The sequence below is a fragment of the Frankliniella occidentalis genome, unplaced genomic scaffold, assembly GCF_000697945.3.
Source record: "Frankliniella occidentalis isolate FOCC.00 unplaced genomic scaffold, Focc_3.1 Scaffold190, whole genome shotgun sequence".
NCBI lineage: Eukaryota > Metazoa > Arthropoda > Insecta > Thysanoptera > Thripidae > Frankliniella > Frankliniella occidentalis.
The window spans coordinates 364,188-381,164 of NW_026267316.1; the positions used below are offsets into that span (position 1 = coordinate 364,188).

The following is a 16,977-nucleotide window of genomic DNA, read 5'->3' on the forward strand; positions in this document are numbered from 1 at the left end:
GCCGAACGGCGAGTGTGGGAGCAGAGCCCCAGCCGGGCCAGCGCTGGCACGAAGCCGCTTCGGCGCTCCGACGGCGCTCGCCGGGCGCTCCCCCCGCTCGGCCGAAATACACCCGAACGCCCGAACCACTGCTCGGGACTGTCTGGGCGGCGGTCGGCCGCTCCCGAGCCGAGCCGAGCCGAGCCGAGCCGAGCTGGGCTTCGGCAGCTCGGCGGGTGCTGGGCGGGCGCTCGGCGGTCGCGTTCGCTCCGCCGCCCTGTTCTTTCCATACCCGAACGCGCCCAGGATAGTGGTCTGCCACGCCACGTCACGTAGTGACGCCGTCGCCATATTAGAATGTGGTGTAATGCATTGAAAAGATGTGCCTCAGTGTATCCTGATATTATCAATTTTGACAACGCGGTAATTATTGCAAGATGTTTAGTGGGTGAGACGAGTACATGCATCTTTCAACGTGGCACACAAAGAAAAGGTTTGTGTAAGAAACTTACTCCCTCTACAAATTAAGAGAGTTATAACCTTCAATATTTCTGTTGAGAGTTCTCAACACATACAGCATACTTGTCTTAAGATCGTTGAGGTGAAATAAGAAATGCGCAGAGATTAGTTATCACTCGGGGATTTACGTAAAAATTTGTGTCACGGAGCGCACGGAAAAAAATAAAAATCGGTTCCGTGCTAATCGATTTAGCAGGCAAATTTGGCACCCTTGCCAAAAAAGTAGCTACGGGATAAAATATTTAGCTGTACTGCTAAATAGTATTGGTGATACAGCTAGACCATTGCTTCAGTTAGCTGTACAACTAAAAGTTTAGCACTGGAGCTAAAAAAAATTAGCTGGGCCTATGCTGACGAATTTTTAGCACCAGTGCTAAAAAAATAGCTAGGGTGCTATATTTTTTTTTCGTGCGGCGTATAGGGGGCTATTCTAGCTTCGCGGGCCTGGGGCCGCGCACCAAGCCGGCAGTAGTGTATGTTTTGATAGTGACTGTTATACCGGGGCTGAATCGCGCTCTACGAGTGTGGTTTGATAGCGCAGGCAGTTGCGTGCCGGATCGCAGCTCGTTCCGGCTGCGTGTCGCGGGTTCGACCCTTGACTTTTAGAGGGATTTTTTTATTTGTTTATTTTTTACCCCAGTGGATGGAGACTAGCCAGGAATGTTCGGCTCATGAATATAAACTGCCCTGCAAAGCCTTGTCGCTGTAAGATGAATAGTTTTTGAGAAATCGGTGTTCTACGAATTTGCCCTTAGGACCCTACTTTGAATCGATATAAAACTCGTTTTCCGTGCGTGAGGCGATCGCCCACTTTAGGATCTATTCAGTTTTACTTGAGTAATCTACAGCCGAAATCTGGACGCTGTAGCTCCAATAGGTCCAGAGCTAGAGCCGATGCCGGTAAATTTACATTTTCTTTTTGTAATTTTACAACTCATGTGGAAAATTTTCCTGTAGAATGTACAAAAATTTCTCACAGTGTTAATACCCGCTGGGAACAAAAGACTCATGGGTTTCCGACGGCTAGGGCCACATATATTCCAATTGTTTTCTCCGCAGTGTCACGGGGCACATTCACGCCCCTTCCTGTGTGTTCCATAACACACAGCAGCGCGGGCGGACCGACGGTCGGCCTAGTCCGGTCGTTAAGCACTCGAACCCTGCACTTTTGGTTAGAAGCATGAAACTTTGTACACATGTTCCCATGGTAGTCCTAAGCTGATTTTGCCTGGTAGCCACTTCCGCGGTCCGTGCGGACAGCCTGGATAGCGGGTTGCCTATCTGCCAGGCGGGCGCACTACACCGGGCCCTTTAAACCCCTATAGCAATTGTGCGAATTGCGCTGGAACAAAATTTCTTTTTGCGTTGTGATCGCTAACGATGTAGCTTATGGATGGTGTTATCTCGAGACCGGCTGGTTGAACGCTACGGCTGTTATCGAACCACAAAACTTGCTACTAGAAAATTTCAGAGTGGAAATTTGGTTAATTTCTCAATTTTCTCAATTTTTGCCAACAAGGCTGAAATTTTACCGAAGTAAAAGTTGCGTGGGCTATTATTGCGCGTCGAATGAGCGGTCTCTGACTGTTGTCCGGCGATTTTGAGCCGATAGATATCGCCCGAGGATGGAAGACGTGTTGCGATAACATAAGCGTGCCGCGCACGCTGGGGGACATTCTAGAATGTCGGGATTGGCACAAAATTTCATATACAGGGGTTTTTGAGTGTGGCGAGTCCATTTCCGGTGTCTGTTTGCACCTCCAGGGTCATACTGGGGTCGTCATCGGCGACCACTCGAGGTCCCCGATGACGACCCCAGTATGACCCTGGAGGTGCAAACAGACACCGGAAATGGACTCGCCCCGCCCGCGCGCCCCGCCCGCGCCCCAACCACGCCGAGGGAGTGTGTTATGATTCACCGCCCAACTACATACGTGATGGGCTCGGAACGGAACGGACCCCAGCCTCTCGTGAATCTGCCGAGCTCGTCCCTTTTGAATGGACTAGTGGAATCGTCTGCTAAGGCAGCATGCATAGTTCACTCTGGCTACATTATTAAGGTGTAATCTCAAAGCGACAGACTGGTTGCTTTTGCATCGTGAAGTCATTGCTATGAGAGGAAGATAGCACTGTTTGTTAGACCTTCTTGTCTCGAAATTCCCCAAATCCTGTGAATATTCCTCTGACTATAAACGTTTTGATGTTAGAGTCCATTACACTTGTTGAAAGAATTCTCCTTTTGCGCAATTCTGGGATATACCTTTGCTCTTTTGATTTGATCGACGCTCTGAGATTGCAACTGATCACCCCCTTTTCCCTCCCCCTCCCTTCCTCCTCTTTTTATGTCTCCTCGGATGTGAGGAGGGCCGGAGGGCCCGCCTTCCTGTCCATGACGCCCACTCAGCCCTCTTCAGGGCTCAAAAAGTCCTCTTTAGGACTAGTCCTCTTTACAGGACTTAAATAGTCCTCTTCAGGACTTCAATAGCCTTCTTCAACAATGCTCTGAGGACTCATATAACAAGTACTCTTATGGGCACCATAAAGCTCTTCTTAATAGTACTTGACAAGTAATTGGTAAGTCAGCATGACTTAAGACATTTGTACAGTGTGATTGCTGCTGAAGGTGGATTTTTTAAAATGGTGGCTGTATATTGGCTATGGTAACTGTTTCTTTGCACATTCCCTTCTATTTGTGCTCACTTCTTGACGTTAGATCAACATACCATTCTTCGCTCTATCTCTGTTCATCTGTTTAAAAACTCCGACAGATTTGTATGTCACCCATCTAGTGTTTCTCCTGATGGTCATATACTACAAAAAGCAATTGCTACTTTTTGTGCCTTTTCTATTTTCAATTCATGTTGTCCCTATCTTTTACTTTTATCACTTTGTTTCCTTTTTTTCCCAGAAAATATGGTGGAGGTTGAAATTGAGGAGTGGCGGATGACCTGTGAGATTTGTATGAAAACTCCTGGAGTTTTCAACTATCTTGATTTCTGTGACGTATGTGGTGTGCCTGTGCACACAGAAGAAAATTCTTGCGCTGTACCTGTGACACCTGATGACAGCGACATATGGCTTTGCCTGAAGTGCAAAAGAGCAGGTTAGAATAATTTGTTTGTTTTCTATGTGAACCATATGAAGAAGAGTATTTAGTTGGGTCCCGGCAAATGTGTTAGAAAAATTGGGATTTTGTTTCTTATATGTCCAATCTACCAAGGTGTGATGTATTTTAAATTTTCATATCTCTAATTTTTCTGACTATAAACAACAGTTATTTTCCTTATTTATAGGTGAAGTCTTTGTGGTACCCACGGTTGATGAAAGGGCCAACATTACAGTTCGCAGTAGTAAAAGAGGTACATCAATCATCTTTGCATTAATATCTCTCTGTCATGAAGTTTTTGTCTTCTCTTGTTGTATGCCCCTGAAATTTTATATTTTTCCTGCAGGTTCAGATCACAGCAATGATGTTGCTCTAGAAGGTAATTTTATCTCATTATTACAATTATTTAGTACACAGACTGATATTAACATTGAATTTCCTATTCATATACTTTCTTCCTCTCTTGCAGAAGTTTTAAAAGAGCTTCATCAAAATACTGGAAGACCTGTCAGGCAAATCAATATGCCAAAGCGTCTCCGTACATCCTATGAGTTCAATTGAATTTTTTATGCTATATTTGTCAGACAGATTTGTTTTCTTTTATTGCATTTTTTGCTGTTATGCAGTACAAACATAGTCTCTCACAGATGCACTCTATCCCATAAACATTGCATGTTCAATATGACTTTTTTGAATAAATTTTTACTTTAAAAGACTACATAGACCTTTTTAAGAAATTCATTTATAAAACATTATTTATCTCCTTTTCAACATCCTGAATGAGCATTGATTGTTTCCTCATTACAACACACTATTGAAATAAGTCAGAGCAATATTAAAACAATAAAGTATTAATTTTAAACATTAATTAAAACATTCTCTACACTTTCCTTTCTTGTTTTGGGCTCTAAGGCCAAACTAAAACAGCATATGATTTAACAAAATAAAAAGCAATATTCTTCTTTCTTCAATTTTAGTTCTTGCTCGCAGAAGCCTTGGTTGGCCGTAATTTTAAAAATTGGATTTTATTTGCCGGCTAGTGCTTAAAGTATTTGTTCAGCTTATAATGCCTCGGTTGGTCCTAATTTAAAAAATTAATCTGCCGGCTGGTGCTTATATCTTTTTTTAGACTGTCCTACTTTAAAAAATTGGATTTTATTTGGCAGGTGGTGCTTAAAACATGTTTTAGACTAATGTGCACCGGCCGGGGTACATAAAGGGATAAAAAGTAATACGCCCCGCTGATCCCTCCCGGGATCTTCTCCGGTGCGTATAACATTTTATGGGCTTATGTACACCGGCTGGGGTGCATAACGGCAGGAAAAGTAATACACCCCAGATGATCCCTTTTGGATCCCCCTGGGGTGCATAACTCATGAGGCCCTTATTGACAAGATTTGTTCTGGTGTATATAACTGTGTGATGCTTTATTCGCCCCATTTCTGGTGTATATAACTAGTTCCTCAAATAAACCAGTCTAACGCCAGTGAACGTATTGAGCAGTCGTTTACCCCTGTGCCCTCTTATGGAAGTTTAAGTCAAGTCACTTTAATAATAGACCCAAAGTTTAGAACGTGTTCCGGCATTGTTTCAATAATTTTCAGTACCAGTTTTGTTCAATTTCAAAACAATATGTGGCATATGCTGTTTAGGACCAAAGCAGTGCACATATTCGTTCCAAGTAACAGTTCAACCATCAGTTAGTGCTCCTGGCTGGACTCATTTTGTTTTCTTTAAACGCTTTTCGAGGTGCTTTTCTGGAAGCATCCAAAGATGTTGCCCTTGTTTACCCTGCTGGGGCCTGGAGCAGGGATGGGAAAAATTTAACTAAACTAGTTTCTGTAACTGTAACTAGTTACAATTTGTAGCAACTGAAACTGTAACTAGTTTCATTTTCAAACTAAATAACTGTAGCTGTAACGAGTTACATTTTTTTCTGTAACTGTAACTAATATCAGTTACAGTTATTTTTGCCCAGTAGAACTTTTAAAAACTATGAGATTACTTTCCCGTTTATCCACATTCTGTTGCAATGTGCTATCTGGAGTCTGCGGCTAGCGCGGCATTCAGAGGAATGAAGGAAAAGGAGCTGGAAAGACGGTATTGTTTCGGCTCATCTTGGGTCTGTGCAGGCCTGTGCAAGCAAGGCGGCGAGGTCGAGGAGGAAGACCCTTTTATTTACTGCATGTCAATTATACGTATATCCGTTTCAACAGAGCGGTCTTCGAGATGCTCTGCCGCATTTGTCACGGTTCACATTCGCCCGGCCTTGGCGACCTTGGGTTAGCACGACGAGGAAAGCAGAGTTTTGCGGACTTTAAATAATGCGTAATCGCCTACCTTGCAAACAATTTTTCCATTACAAAATAATTATTAGAAAACAACGACCAATTTAACTCAAAAACTACCGGGATAACTGTAACTGTAACTAGTTACAATTTTTGTCGAAAAAAATGTAACTGTAACTGTAACGGCAATCTTTAAGAAAAAGTAACTGTAACTGAAACTAGTTACATTTTTAGCAAAACTAACTGCAACTGTAACTAGTTACATTTTTAAAAGTAACTTTCCTATCCCTGGCCTGGAGCCATTTAAAAGGGCCCAAAATAAACTTTGATGCTTAGGAACCAAATCCGACCGGGAAAACTCTAGTTTTAATTAGGGAATGCCACCGGAAAAAAAACAAGGAAAAAAACCATGAAGAAAATGGGTATCCGTTTTTTTCCGAGGCCCCTGGAAAATAACGAAAAAACAGGAAAAAACGTTTTTTTAAGATTTTGAGGGCTCCCTTATAGAAAGTAGACGTGTCATAGATGTCGAAAAGACGTCTAAGAATAGATGCCTAGACGTCTAATGACCATCTACCATAGACGTCTAATCGATGTCGAATTTGGCCGCAAAAATGAGATCTTTTAGATGGTGAAGTGTAGACATGGAATAGAAGTATATTATGCAGTAAGAGGTCTTGTGGACGTGGACGTCAACGCTTCGATTCGTTAAAGACGTTGTGTAGACGTGAATTAGATGTTAGAGAATCTACATTGGTGATAGGGCAGTCCTGTCAAAAGTGCTTTTTATCATTAAGATAAAACAAGTATCAACTTTATGGCGTTAGGTGTGAAACGTAGGCCCTATTGGAACTTTCCACACAGTACAAAAATTAAATAGTTTTCTCAGCTGTTTGAGAGACCATACTATCAGACGGAAAGGCGCTGAGGGTCGATGTGCCCGTAATGTGAGTGGTCAGCGAGAATGGATTGCTACGTAGAACAAAATGGTGAATTTTATCTTTAACTGCAAATAAAACGTGCTGGCACACTGATAAAATGACGCTCTTCCCGAATGTCAACAAGTCGAAACGGAATATTTAGAAAATTAAGAAATATTTGGCATAAAGACGAAAAACAGCCCTTGTCCGAAAGATGCGCCATCTGGCGGAAATTCGAGAAAGCATGCTTATCTAAAAGCATAGATGGCATAGACGAGAAGTAGAGTATACCTTGACGTTTACACGTCATGTAACGTTAAGACGTCTCAGTTCATAGATGTTTTCCCTTAAGTAGAACGGCTATCGGAGTTGACGCCTCATGTACCACAAGCCATCTTAGCGTTTAGATGGCTTAGACAATGACGTAGAGTGCCTTGTGACGTCCACCCCTCCCCTCATCTTCGGCAACACATGTAAATGTATAGATTGCTTGGATAGTAAGTAGAGCGTCTTTCGGCGTCTATACCATATCTACAGAAAGACATCTAAACGCAGAGATGGGTTAGATAGGATGTAGAGCGTCTCCCGGCGTCTACACCCCATCTACAGTTAGACAAGATGGCAGAAGACGTATAATCAACATCTTTTAAACATCTATGTGTAGACGTCTACACAGTTAGACCTGCTAGATGGGCATTAGACCATCTATCGCCATCTAAAGATGTCTATTTTCTATATTATAATATCACGGAAAAGCATGTTTTACGTGATTTTACACTACTGCCCACCAATATCTTCCGGCCCTTCACCCGCTACCATGACTGACGGTGCCTCTGAGGGGTAGGGTATTTTTGGAAAATTTCGAAACGACAGGTAGGCAGCGCTATTCGATCCGAATCGAAAGCGAAAGTTTTCTACTCGTATGTCCTGCCCTCAAGGAATATACTAAAATGCAGTTTGATGTCCCAATTCCACTATTAGTGGGTAATCATAAAATATAGGGAGAAGGGGGGTGGGGGTAATTTTTTTTCCGTAGGAGTCCTTATTTATCTTTGTTATTATGCAGAATAGTATCCCTAACTTATATGGGCAATCCCTCAGGAGCTAAGTTAGGTTATTGGACAATCTGAGCAAATCGGGTGTTAACCACTGATTGTGTTATGAAATCCATTTCTCACTCTAGGAATACTAAGTGCTTTTTGATCTCTTTTTTTTTGGAAAACATGAAAGAACTTTTAAAGATGATGCCCTTATTTCATGCAGACCGTTTAGGCAGCAGGCAGCACACACCTCATGCAGGCAAACAAGCTTATCGAGGCTGCGCAAACGGATGAGTTGGCATTAAAACACCGACGTTTTAGATAAAAATGCCCTTATTACTATCCATATGCTTTATTTAGGTGTATTATACCCGATTATACCAAAAATCATTTTTTCCCAAATTTTTGGTTTTTCCCCATTTTTTTCCTGGTAAAAAACGCTTTTTTCCTTCGAATAAAAAAAAAGGTTTTTTTTTCTTCCCTAGTTTAATTATGACCCAAAGCTTTCTGAACATAGTTATTTGTTTACTGCTTCATTTAATTGCATGGTCATTGTTAAAGGAAACGTACAGCTGGCCTAGCTCACTCTCGGGCATCGGCCAGATAGGGCTGTAGGCGCGGCCGGTCAGGCACACCTGAAGCCAGACGGAGCCCACCATTGCAGATCCAAAACAGACTTGGAGTCTCGTCATCCTGCGGTTCATTTGGCTGGCTCGGATCAGTTCAGACTTCTGTCACGACGACAAAACATAAAGATGTGTGAACATCATCTGCTAAAGTAAATTCAAGGATTAACGGTGATACTATAAATGAACAAGGCTTGTTTCTGATACTGTTAGTCATGTTTCACTGGTAAAACAAAGGTGCGAAGTGGTGCCTTTCCTAGGGCACTAAACACATTTTTAGTTTAGTGCCTTTCAAAGGCACTGAACAAGGCACGACGCACCCCAAAAAGTGCTCAAAATTAGTGCCTTTGCCAGTTTTAGTGTCTTTGTAAAGGCTCTAACCCTTATTGCCTTTTAAAGGAAGGAGTTAACACTTTTGTTTTACCAGTGTTCCGGTTGGCTGGCAGGCTGTTCAAACAACAATCGAAGTGGTGCGTGGTGCTCTCCAGGTCCATCAAAGAATAATCGCGTAGAGAATGTCAAACTGTATTTTCTTTAAATGTTTTTTTCTATTTTCAAAATATTAGGTCACCTGCTTTGGTAACCATAAAAGCCACTTTATGGGCTGTTTTTATCAACGAGAGGATGACGGTTATAAACATGAGTAGCCCTCCGGTCGCTGAGTGTGATGAGTTCGCCTTTCCATCATTGTTGCTTTACTCGCTACCGGAAACACAAAGTGTTTTTTTTTCTAACTCTGGCAACCAACTCTCTTTGCATTACTCCTTCAATCGGCGACCAGAATAGGTTCGGTTGGGCAGCCTGTGCCACTATTATAACGGTAAGAATCCTACCCCAATGTATATCTAGATTTCAGCATATACGCACAATACACTGGTAATCGTGTCAATAAACGTATGTCCAAAATAACTTTTTTTTTCGGGAGGAGGTTTTTACTCGTTCTTTGCCTCCCGACAAGCCTTATCGTAGGTAGAGAACGAGTATTGTGCTCGGGCTCGGTGTAATTTAGACCCCCGCACTTTCAGCGAAGAAATGGTAACACATACAGCTATACAGGTATAACCAAATGTTGCATTTTGCGACTTAATGAACCCATAATAGAGATTTTTTTTGAGTTTCTAAGCATAATTTTCAGAAATGACGAATCAAAAATACGAAGAGAGACGTTCGGCCGTTCGCCACGGAGGCACTTTTCAGCCCCTTTCGGCCGGTCGAGAATCGACATAATACCTATAAAATACCATCAAGTCACGCAATACTTTGCAAGTGGCTATTTCGACATGTGATAAACAGTTTCTGAGTATTTTCTATGAATAATTATACAGTGAAAATTAGACTAATGCTTTATTTACAAACATTCAAAACGCGAACACAAGTCCATAAAATTGGTTGTGCGCATGCGCGAGCAGCGCCATCTATTGACTTAACTGTGAACACCTTGACCCGCGGTAGTATGATTCGTTACCATTTGATATTTTTCAATCGGTGGGTATGCAAAGCTCTAAATTACACCATGCATGAGAGGACGAGTATCCTCCTTTGGCATCAAATTAATTGGATGGTTTTTCATTCTACTTGTTTCTTTCTAGAGTGAGAACTAATAAAGCTTTTGACAGTGACTTCTGCACACAATGAATCACAAAATATAAAGCATTTGTAATATCAGTAACTTGAGTTGCTAAAATCAGTAGGTCATATGGATACTTATGGATACCTGGACATACGTTCCTTAGAACAGTATCAGTAATCTGAGCAATAAACGTATGCCCAGTGTGATCTGGTCAACAAACGTATGTCCATTGCTCCAGACTTGGACATACGTTTGTTGGTCAGATCACAGTGGACATACATTTGTTGATCAGATCACCCTAGATGAAATCCTAGCTGCAGTTTACTGATAAATTTGAAGGTCCGACTGAAGGAACTGACATTACCCGCTTTTAACTGACCGACCTGATATTACCTGATTTTACCCGCTCTTACATGAGGTTACAAATTTAAAGTCATCATCTACTGGAGCGGAGGAGCGACTACTTTTCAGCCACCTTGAATTAAAATTAAGTAAGTATCAGCTAGAGTCGAGGACTGACTTTTTGCCGCCATTTCATCAGATCGAGCTGAGCAGTGACTTTTGTGCACCTTGGTTTAGGGTGTGATCAGGTGAAGGTCACTTTAGGTAAGATCAGCTACAGAGGATCAATTAACAGTCAAAATCTAGGACTGAATCATGTTGACAATCAACTTAATTTTGCTGTAAGACATGCGGACCGGGTATCAGCTAGACTTCAGCTTTCTTCAGTCCTTATTTTCGCCTAATTTTACGTAGTGGTTTTACTGATGTTTGTAAAGACCGCGAACCAGGAAGATCAGCCCTTCGGCATTTTATTTCAGATGTGAGCGGCAGACTGGAAACAACAGCTTTAGTACTGAACTTAGTATTGTATTCACCGGCCAGTCGGACACTGACAACCTTCCGTCTAATTCAGTCGGGACAGGGCAGGATTAAAGCTAACTGAAACGAACTGGCGGCAAAATATCTGACGCTACGCTAGATTCAGTTGGGTTTCAGCCCGATTCAGTTGGTCTAGCTAAAAGACACAAGCGCAGCTAAGCTCAGTCGATGTCATCAGACAGATTTAGTTCGCTTTAAGGTAGAAGCGATTAATTAGCTGAAAACAGATCAGGAAAGTTTGAAATAAAATCGGATAAGGTTTGTAAAAACACGAAAAATAAAAGCTATCCTCAGTTAAATGCGGATATTAGCAGTTCACTTCAGTTAGCCTTTCTGTTAAGTTCAGTTGAGGTTTGACTAAAGTCAGCCAGGATTTCATCTAGGGCCCACTGGACATACGTTCATTGATCGGATGACTGATGGACATATGTTTAGTGAACCAGTAACACAACATAAAATTAGCTTCTTTTAGGCATACATTTTGCAAGAAAAATGTCAGAACACATATTAACTAATTCATGATATGTTATTGATCTACTTAATGTATGTCCATCAGATCTTACCAATGAACGTATGTCCAGAGTGATCTGATCAACAAACGTATGTCCAGTGTCTTTTTCATCTGTCCAAGTGGCTGGAGCAATGGACACACGTTGGTTGACCAGATCACGCAGGACATACGTTTATTGATCAGATGACTGATGGGCATATGTTGTTTGGCGCACCGCTACAACTCAAAAATTTACATAGATTGTTAAATTTTCTATTAACCATCCCAAGTACCAGAGATTAGTCAAGAATACATCAAACTGAGATAATATTGACCTAATTTTTATCAAACAGGTCACAGCAGCTACATTGTGACTTGGAATTGACAACTTCAACTTATTGACCCAGACTAAAACGTGACAAATTTTTGACTGTTTTGCACAATGATAGAAATTGTTATGTTTACGTCAACATGACATCAGCTGATGTAAACATGGGTTTAAACCACTGGGAGCACGTAAGCTAATGCCGTACAGATCCATACGTGGATCAGGGGTTAGCATGTCACACGTAGGATTGAAAGGTTGTGGGTTCGAATCCCACTTGTAGATAGCATTTCATGTCAAATTATGGCGGTGCGACGCTGAGGAAGTAGATGGAGACCATCAAGCAGAGTGCCGCAAGGGCAAGGGTCTGCAACGTGGCCAGAAATATTATTTGTTTAAAAACTCCGTATGATCAATATGATGTCATTTTGACATCAAAAAATAGTCATTTTCTTCAATGGAAAACACGTCATAGTGACTAAAACAAAATTGGCCAAAATTTGATGTCATAGTGACATATTGATGACAAATCTCTGTTACTTGGGATGTGAAACCTAGCTCCTCACTCATGTTAAAACGTTAATTACGTTAATTATTACGATTCGCACGATTACCAGGGTGTTGATGGGCCTTTGAGGGTGGTAACTTTGTGCATAATTTTCCAGGTTTTAAAAAGGTTCACACGTCTGTCAATTCTGCAAATAAAATGAGATGTGCCCGTTAAGCATGGTGCCATTTCTGTGTTTAGTGGTAGGACTTATCGCGAAGGTTGCGATGGCGAGAAGTTTCCTGGTAAGAACTTTTGTATATTCCGTATTGTTGCCATGTTTCCATTCGATTATGTTCGAAAGACCATGTGCATAGCTGAACATAATCGTCAGGGCTAAAAGCGAGGCCAAAAGTTAGTCCGTTCGTCTCCATCTTTCACCGTAGTGCAGTTAGTGCAGTTGTTAGTTTCACTTGGTTACCCCCCCCCCCCCCCAAAAAAAAAAAACCAACAAAAAAACAACATAATGCCACTTTTAGCCCGCCCTTCTGCTTTAGAAAAGCTATTTGGCGGGCTTATGCAAACGACCTCGTATCTGTCTGTGTGTCTGTCTGTTCCACTAGAAGGAGATGCGCTAGTGACTTAAAATTTCAGGGTATCTTAAGTAGGGTAAGTCGTATATCGCTTATTTTCGATTCTTGGGTTGTAATAGTGTTTTCCAGGCGCCATTTTGGATGAAAACTCCTGGAAACATTTTTTAAGTTTTTTCATTTAACGTTTTCATAACCCCTACCTTGCCTGTTATTCTGACCTGCCATAAGAGGTGGTTTTGAAAACTTCAATTTTGGGCGTATTTTTTTCTTGACTAAACACGCAATTTTACGGCCCTCTGGGCAAAAACTGGGCAAAAATTTTAAGGAGAAGGCTCTATCTCTGCCGGTTTGCATGATATGAATTGTTTTTATATTGCTGTAAATAAGCAACCTTTTCCCTTCCAATAATAATTTGTAGCTCGAAAACCGGCTGAGATAGAGCCTTCTCCTTAAAATTTTTGCCCAGTTTTTGCCCAGAGGGCCGTAAAATTGCGTGTTTAGTCAAGAAAAAAATACGCCCAAAATTGAGGTTTTCAAAACCACCTCTTATGGCAGGCCAGAATAACAGGCAATGTAGGGTTATGAAAACGTGAAAGGAAAAAACTTAAAAAATGTTTCCATGAGTTTTCATCCAAAATGGCGTCTGGAAAACACTATTACAACCCAAGAATCGAAAATAAGCGATGTACGACTTACCCTAATCTTAAGGTTCACTCCTAGAAAACGAAACGCCTACGGCACATCCTGGCAATCACCCCTAAGGGGCTGAAAGGGTGTATCAAAGAAAATGATGTAGGTCAAAAAAGTCAGAAAAAACATTATTTTATGATCTCGTAAGGGGTAAATCGTCAATGTGGAGCCCTGTGATCGAAAATTTCGTCCGTTTGGCTCTATCTCAAACCGTTCAGGCGCTGGGGGGTCTTTTTTTGACGAAAGTAAGCTTAAAATTGCTGTAGTGAACAATAAGTTGTGGAAGAAGGCCTAAAAAACCGCCAGATAGGAAAGAAACTCCCCCCCCCCCCCCCCCCCAGCCCAAACAAGCAGGCCCGCCCTTCCGCCAAACGAAGATGCCAGCTTTGCTCCGCCGGCAACTCCGTTCGGCAGGGGCCGGGCCTGCTCGGCCTGCCGGCGGCGATGGTCAGGCCTGCGGCCCGACCATTTCTGTCACGCGATTTGCTGAAGAACATGATCGAGTGATGTAGCGGGCCTTTGGCCCGCTTAAACCCGTCGTCTTTGAGTTTGCCCCAACGACTCGAGAAAGGGGATGTAACGGTGAAGCACCGCGACTACAACCCACCCTTCTGCTTAGAAAACGTGTTTTGGGGGTGGGGGGGGGGAGTTTCATTTCTATTTTGCGGTTTTTAGGCCTTCTTCTACAACTTATTGTTTACTACGGCAATTTTTAGCTTATTTTCGTCAAAAAAGACCATCTAGCGCCTAAACGGTTAGAGATAGAGCCAAACGGACGAAATTTTCGCCCGGGGGGGTTCTACTTTGACGAGTTACCCCTTAGGAGAACATTAAAAAAACTTTTGGGGATAATTTTTGAAACTTGGACACCCCCATTCACACCCTTACGGGTGGTTGCCAGGATTTGCCGTAGGCGTTTCGTTTTCTAGGAGTGGATCTTAAGATACCCTGAAAAGTTCAAGTCTCTAGCACATCTCCTTCTAGTGGAACAGACAGACACACACGAGGTCGTTTGCATAAGCCCGCTGGATAGCTTTTTCAAAGCAGAAGGGCGGGCTAAAAACGTTCTCTAAGCAGAAGGGTGGGTTGTAGTCGCGGTGCTTCACCGTTACACATCCCTTTCTCGTGTCTACGGGTCAAATTTTAAAGACGACGGGCTTTAGCGAGCCGAAGGCCCGTTTCATCATTTGATTATGTTCAGCAAATCGCGTGACAGAAATGTTCGGCATCGCCGCCGTCAGGCCAAGCAGGCCTGGCCCCTGCCGAACGGAGTTGCCGGCGGAGCGAAGAGGAGCTGGCACTGCCGTTTGGCTTAAAGGCGGGCCTGCTTGTTTCTTCTAACAACCCGAGGTTAAAGTTCAAATTATTGGCTGCTATTTTTTTCTAGGCGCCTATACCTCTCGTGGCAGAGATTTTGAACCTTAAAGAGTGCCAAGGAGTGCCCGACAACGCAATGACATTCTTCGGGCCAAACTCAAGCTCAATGAGAGGCCGCGGAAACTACACTTTCAATGCCAGTTTTAATATCACTCGGACTGTGAAGCGTATATCGGAGGTGACTTTTGTAGTTTTTGGTGAATTTATTTGGTTTAGTTTACAGCTAATCAATTTAATCATTGGAATTTACTCTTGTAGTCTAACTTAATCAGACGCGCGTACTTTCAGATACGAGTGGAGATGACTCGCTGTCGTGATGTCGTATCGAGCAACACGTGTGAGCATTTTGGAAATTGGAGATTTCAGTCCGATCCCTGCAAGGTGTGGATGGACCCCGTGGCGCCATGGGGAGGACTTGTCAAATCAATTGTTGAGGATTATACGTGCCCTACTCGAGTGGTAGGTGGTAGAATTATTCAAAAAAGAGACTAAACAGCAATAACAAAAGTAGTCATCTTATGCAATAAAAAAGATTTAAGATTGAAAAGCCAACAATCGACTAAAACTAGGAAAACGTGTGCCAAACGTGCCGCGTAACAGGCATTGCGATACCTCATGTGGCACTTTTACTCTGTATCGGTGTTGTACCAGACTTGATCGGGCGTGCATCAAATTAATAGGGTATTTCGGGTAAGCGAAGCAGCGGAAACGGAACGGGCGAGCGGCTGCTGGATCCGTCTCAGCCTGCGAACTGCACATGCGCAGTAGACTCTGCGCCGCCCCGCCGCCTCTCCCTCTCCCCCGCGCATCAGCAGCAGAGATGCAACCAGCGGTGAACTAGCCGGTTCCGTTTCCGCCGCTCCGCTTACCCGAAATACCCTATTTAAAGGTGCAATTTGTTTCCTTTGTTCGACCAGTAACTGCTCCTTGTGCCCTTTAAGCTCAACCTCATGTGCTTTCTTTCTGTGAAGTGGCATTTTCTACCTCGTTTCAGGGAACGTATCATATGCGTGACGCCGTACTTGATATGAAAGTACTTCAGGCCCTTCACCTTCCGCTAGAGGGAGCTGTATGGCAAAACAAGGCGTTTTTTCTAGAATCTTCCGGCAGTACGCATTATTGTTTCAAGGGCACTACCGTCTTCCGAAGAGTACGTGCATAACAGAGAGGACGGCGGCCTGCGCACTGCATTACAAGTTGCGAGCAGATTAGAAATGGAACTATACATGTGAGTTGCACAGACCTTTCCATCGAATGTGGAAGAAGAAAGGAAAGACTCAAAAAGCACTGGAAACAGTAGAGCTAAACAGATCAAATCGTTTACATTCTCTAGTTCACTTGAAAAAAATAATTATTCTGGACTTGGTTTGCCGCAGAAGGTGCACAAAATTTGTGTGCATCCTGCTCTGGAAACCCAAGAGTGTACTTGAACGCAGGAAATACTGCGTACTTGTTGGTATTCAGTATTCCCTGCGTACTTGACCATGTATTCAGTATTTCCTGCGTACTTGTCCATGTATTCAGTATTTACTGCGTACTTGTCAAGTACGCAGGAAATACTGAATACATGAGTAGGTACACAGATCACAAGGGATACTTGGTTCGACACCACAGTATTGGAGCGGGAAGTAATAATTTTTTATGAAATGTTGTTGGTATTACTAAATAATATTCAAAGTAAAATAATTGTTGGCTGAGCGATTAGCAAAGCCTATTACTCCGTCTGGTCGGAAAAAACTTTTTCTGTCTGTCTGTCTGTCTGTGTGTCTGTGTGTCTGTGTGTCTGTGTGTCTGTGTGTGTGTCTGTCTGTCCGCACGATAACTCGAGAACGAATTGAGTGAGCGACCTGGGATTTTCAGGGTCGTTTTGTGTCATAAAAAGACAGATCGAGTTCGAAGATGAGCATTCTAGCTCAAAATTTGGATTTTAAAAAAATCAAAAACCACAGGTCCCAAAAATGACTGTTTTTAAAAATATTTTTTTTCTGGTTTCCTAGAGGGTAACTCATCAAAGTAGAGCCCTTTGGGCGAAAATTTTGTCCGTTTTGCTCTAGCTCCAACCATTTAGACGCTAGAGGGTATTTT

General features: G+C 42.6%; 3 protein-coding genes across 6 annotated transcripts in view; 2 read left to right on the forward strand and 1 right to left on the reverse strand.

The window, feature by feature from the left end:
• Positions 1-4,260, forward strand: part of LOC127750437 (uncharacterized) — a 16,083-nt gene extending 11,823 nt beyond the window's left edge. The window contains exons 2-5 of the mRNA XM_052272137.1: positions 3,407-3,601; positions 3,792-3,857; positions 3,951-3,983; positions 4,074-4,260. Of these exons, the coding sequence (XP_052128097.1) occupies positions 3,407-3,601; positions 3,792-3,857; positions 3,951-3,983; positions 4,074-4,165 (386 nt within the window). The 3' untranslated portion in view covers positions 4,166-4,260. The remainder of the gene's footprint in view (positions 1-3,406; positions 3,602-3,791; positions 3,858-3,950; positions 3,984-4,073) is intronic.
• A 4,096-nt stretch (positions 4,261-8,356) lies between these two features.
• Positions 8,357-16,977, reverse strand: part of LOC127750443 (uncharacterized) — a 37,648-nt gene continuing 29,027 nt past the window's right edge. For all 4 annotated transcript variants that reach the window (XM_052272146.1, XM_052272144.1, XM_052272145.1 and 1 more), the window contains one exon: positions 8,357-8,583. In XM_052272146.1, coding sequence (XP_052128106.1) covers positions 8,386-8,583 — 198 coding nt within the window. In that variant the 3' untranslated portion in view covers positions 8,357-8,385. The remainder of the gene's footprint in view (positions 8,584-16,977) is intronic.
• The window catches only part of LOC127750442 (uncharacterized), a 27,057-nt gene continuing 19,120 nt past the window's right edge, over positions 9,041-16,977 (forward strand). The window contains exons 1-5 of the mRNA XM_052272141.1: positions 9,041-9,298; positions 12,411-12,537; positions 14,903-15,070; positions 15,181-15,351; positions 15,887-16,120. Of these exons, the coding sequence (XP_052128101.1) occupies positions 12,457-12,537; positions 14,903-15,070; positions 15,181-15,351; positions 15,887-16,054 (588 nt within the window). The 5' untranslated portion in view covers positions 9,041-9,298; positions 12,411-12,456 and the 3' untranslated portion in view covers positions 16,055-16,120. The remainder of the gene's footprint in view (positions 9,299-12,410; positions 12,538-14,902; positions 15,071-15,180; positions 15,352-15,886; positions 16,121-16,977) is intronic.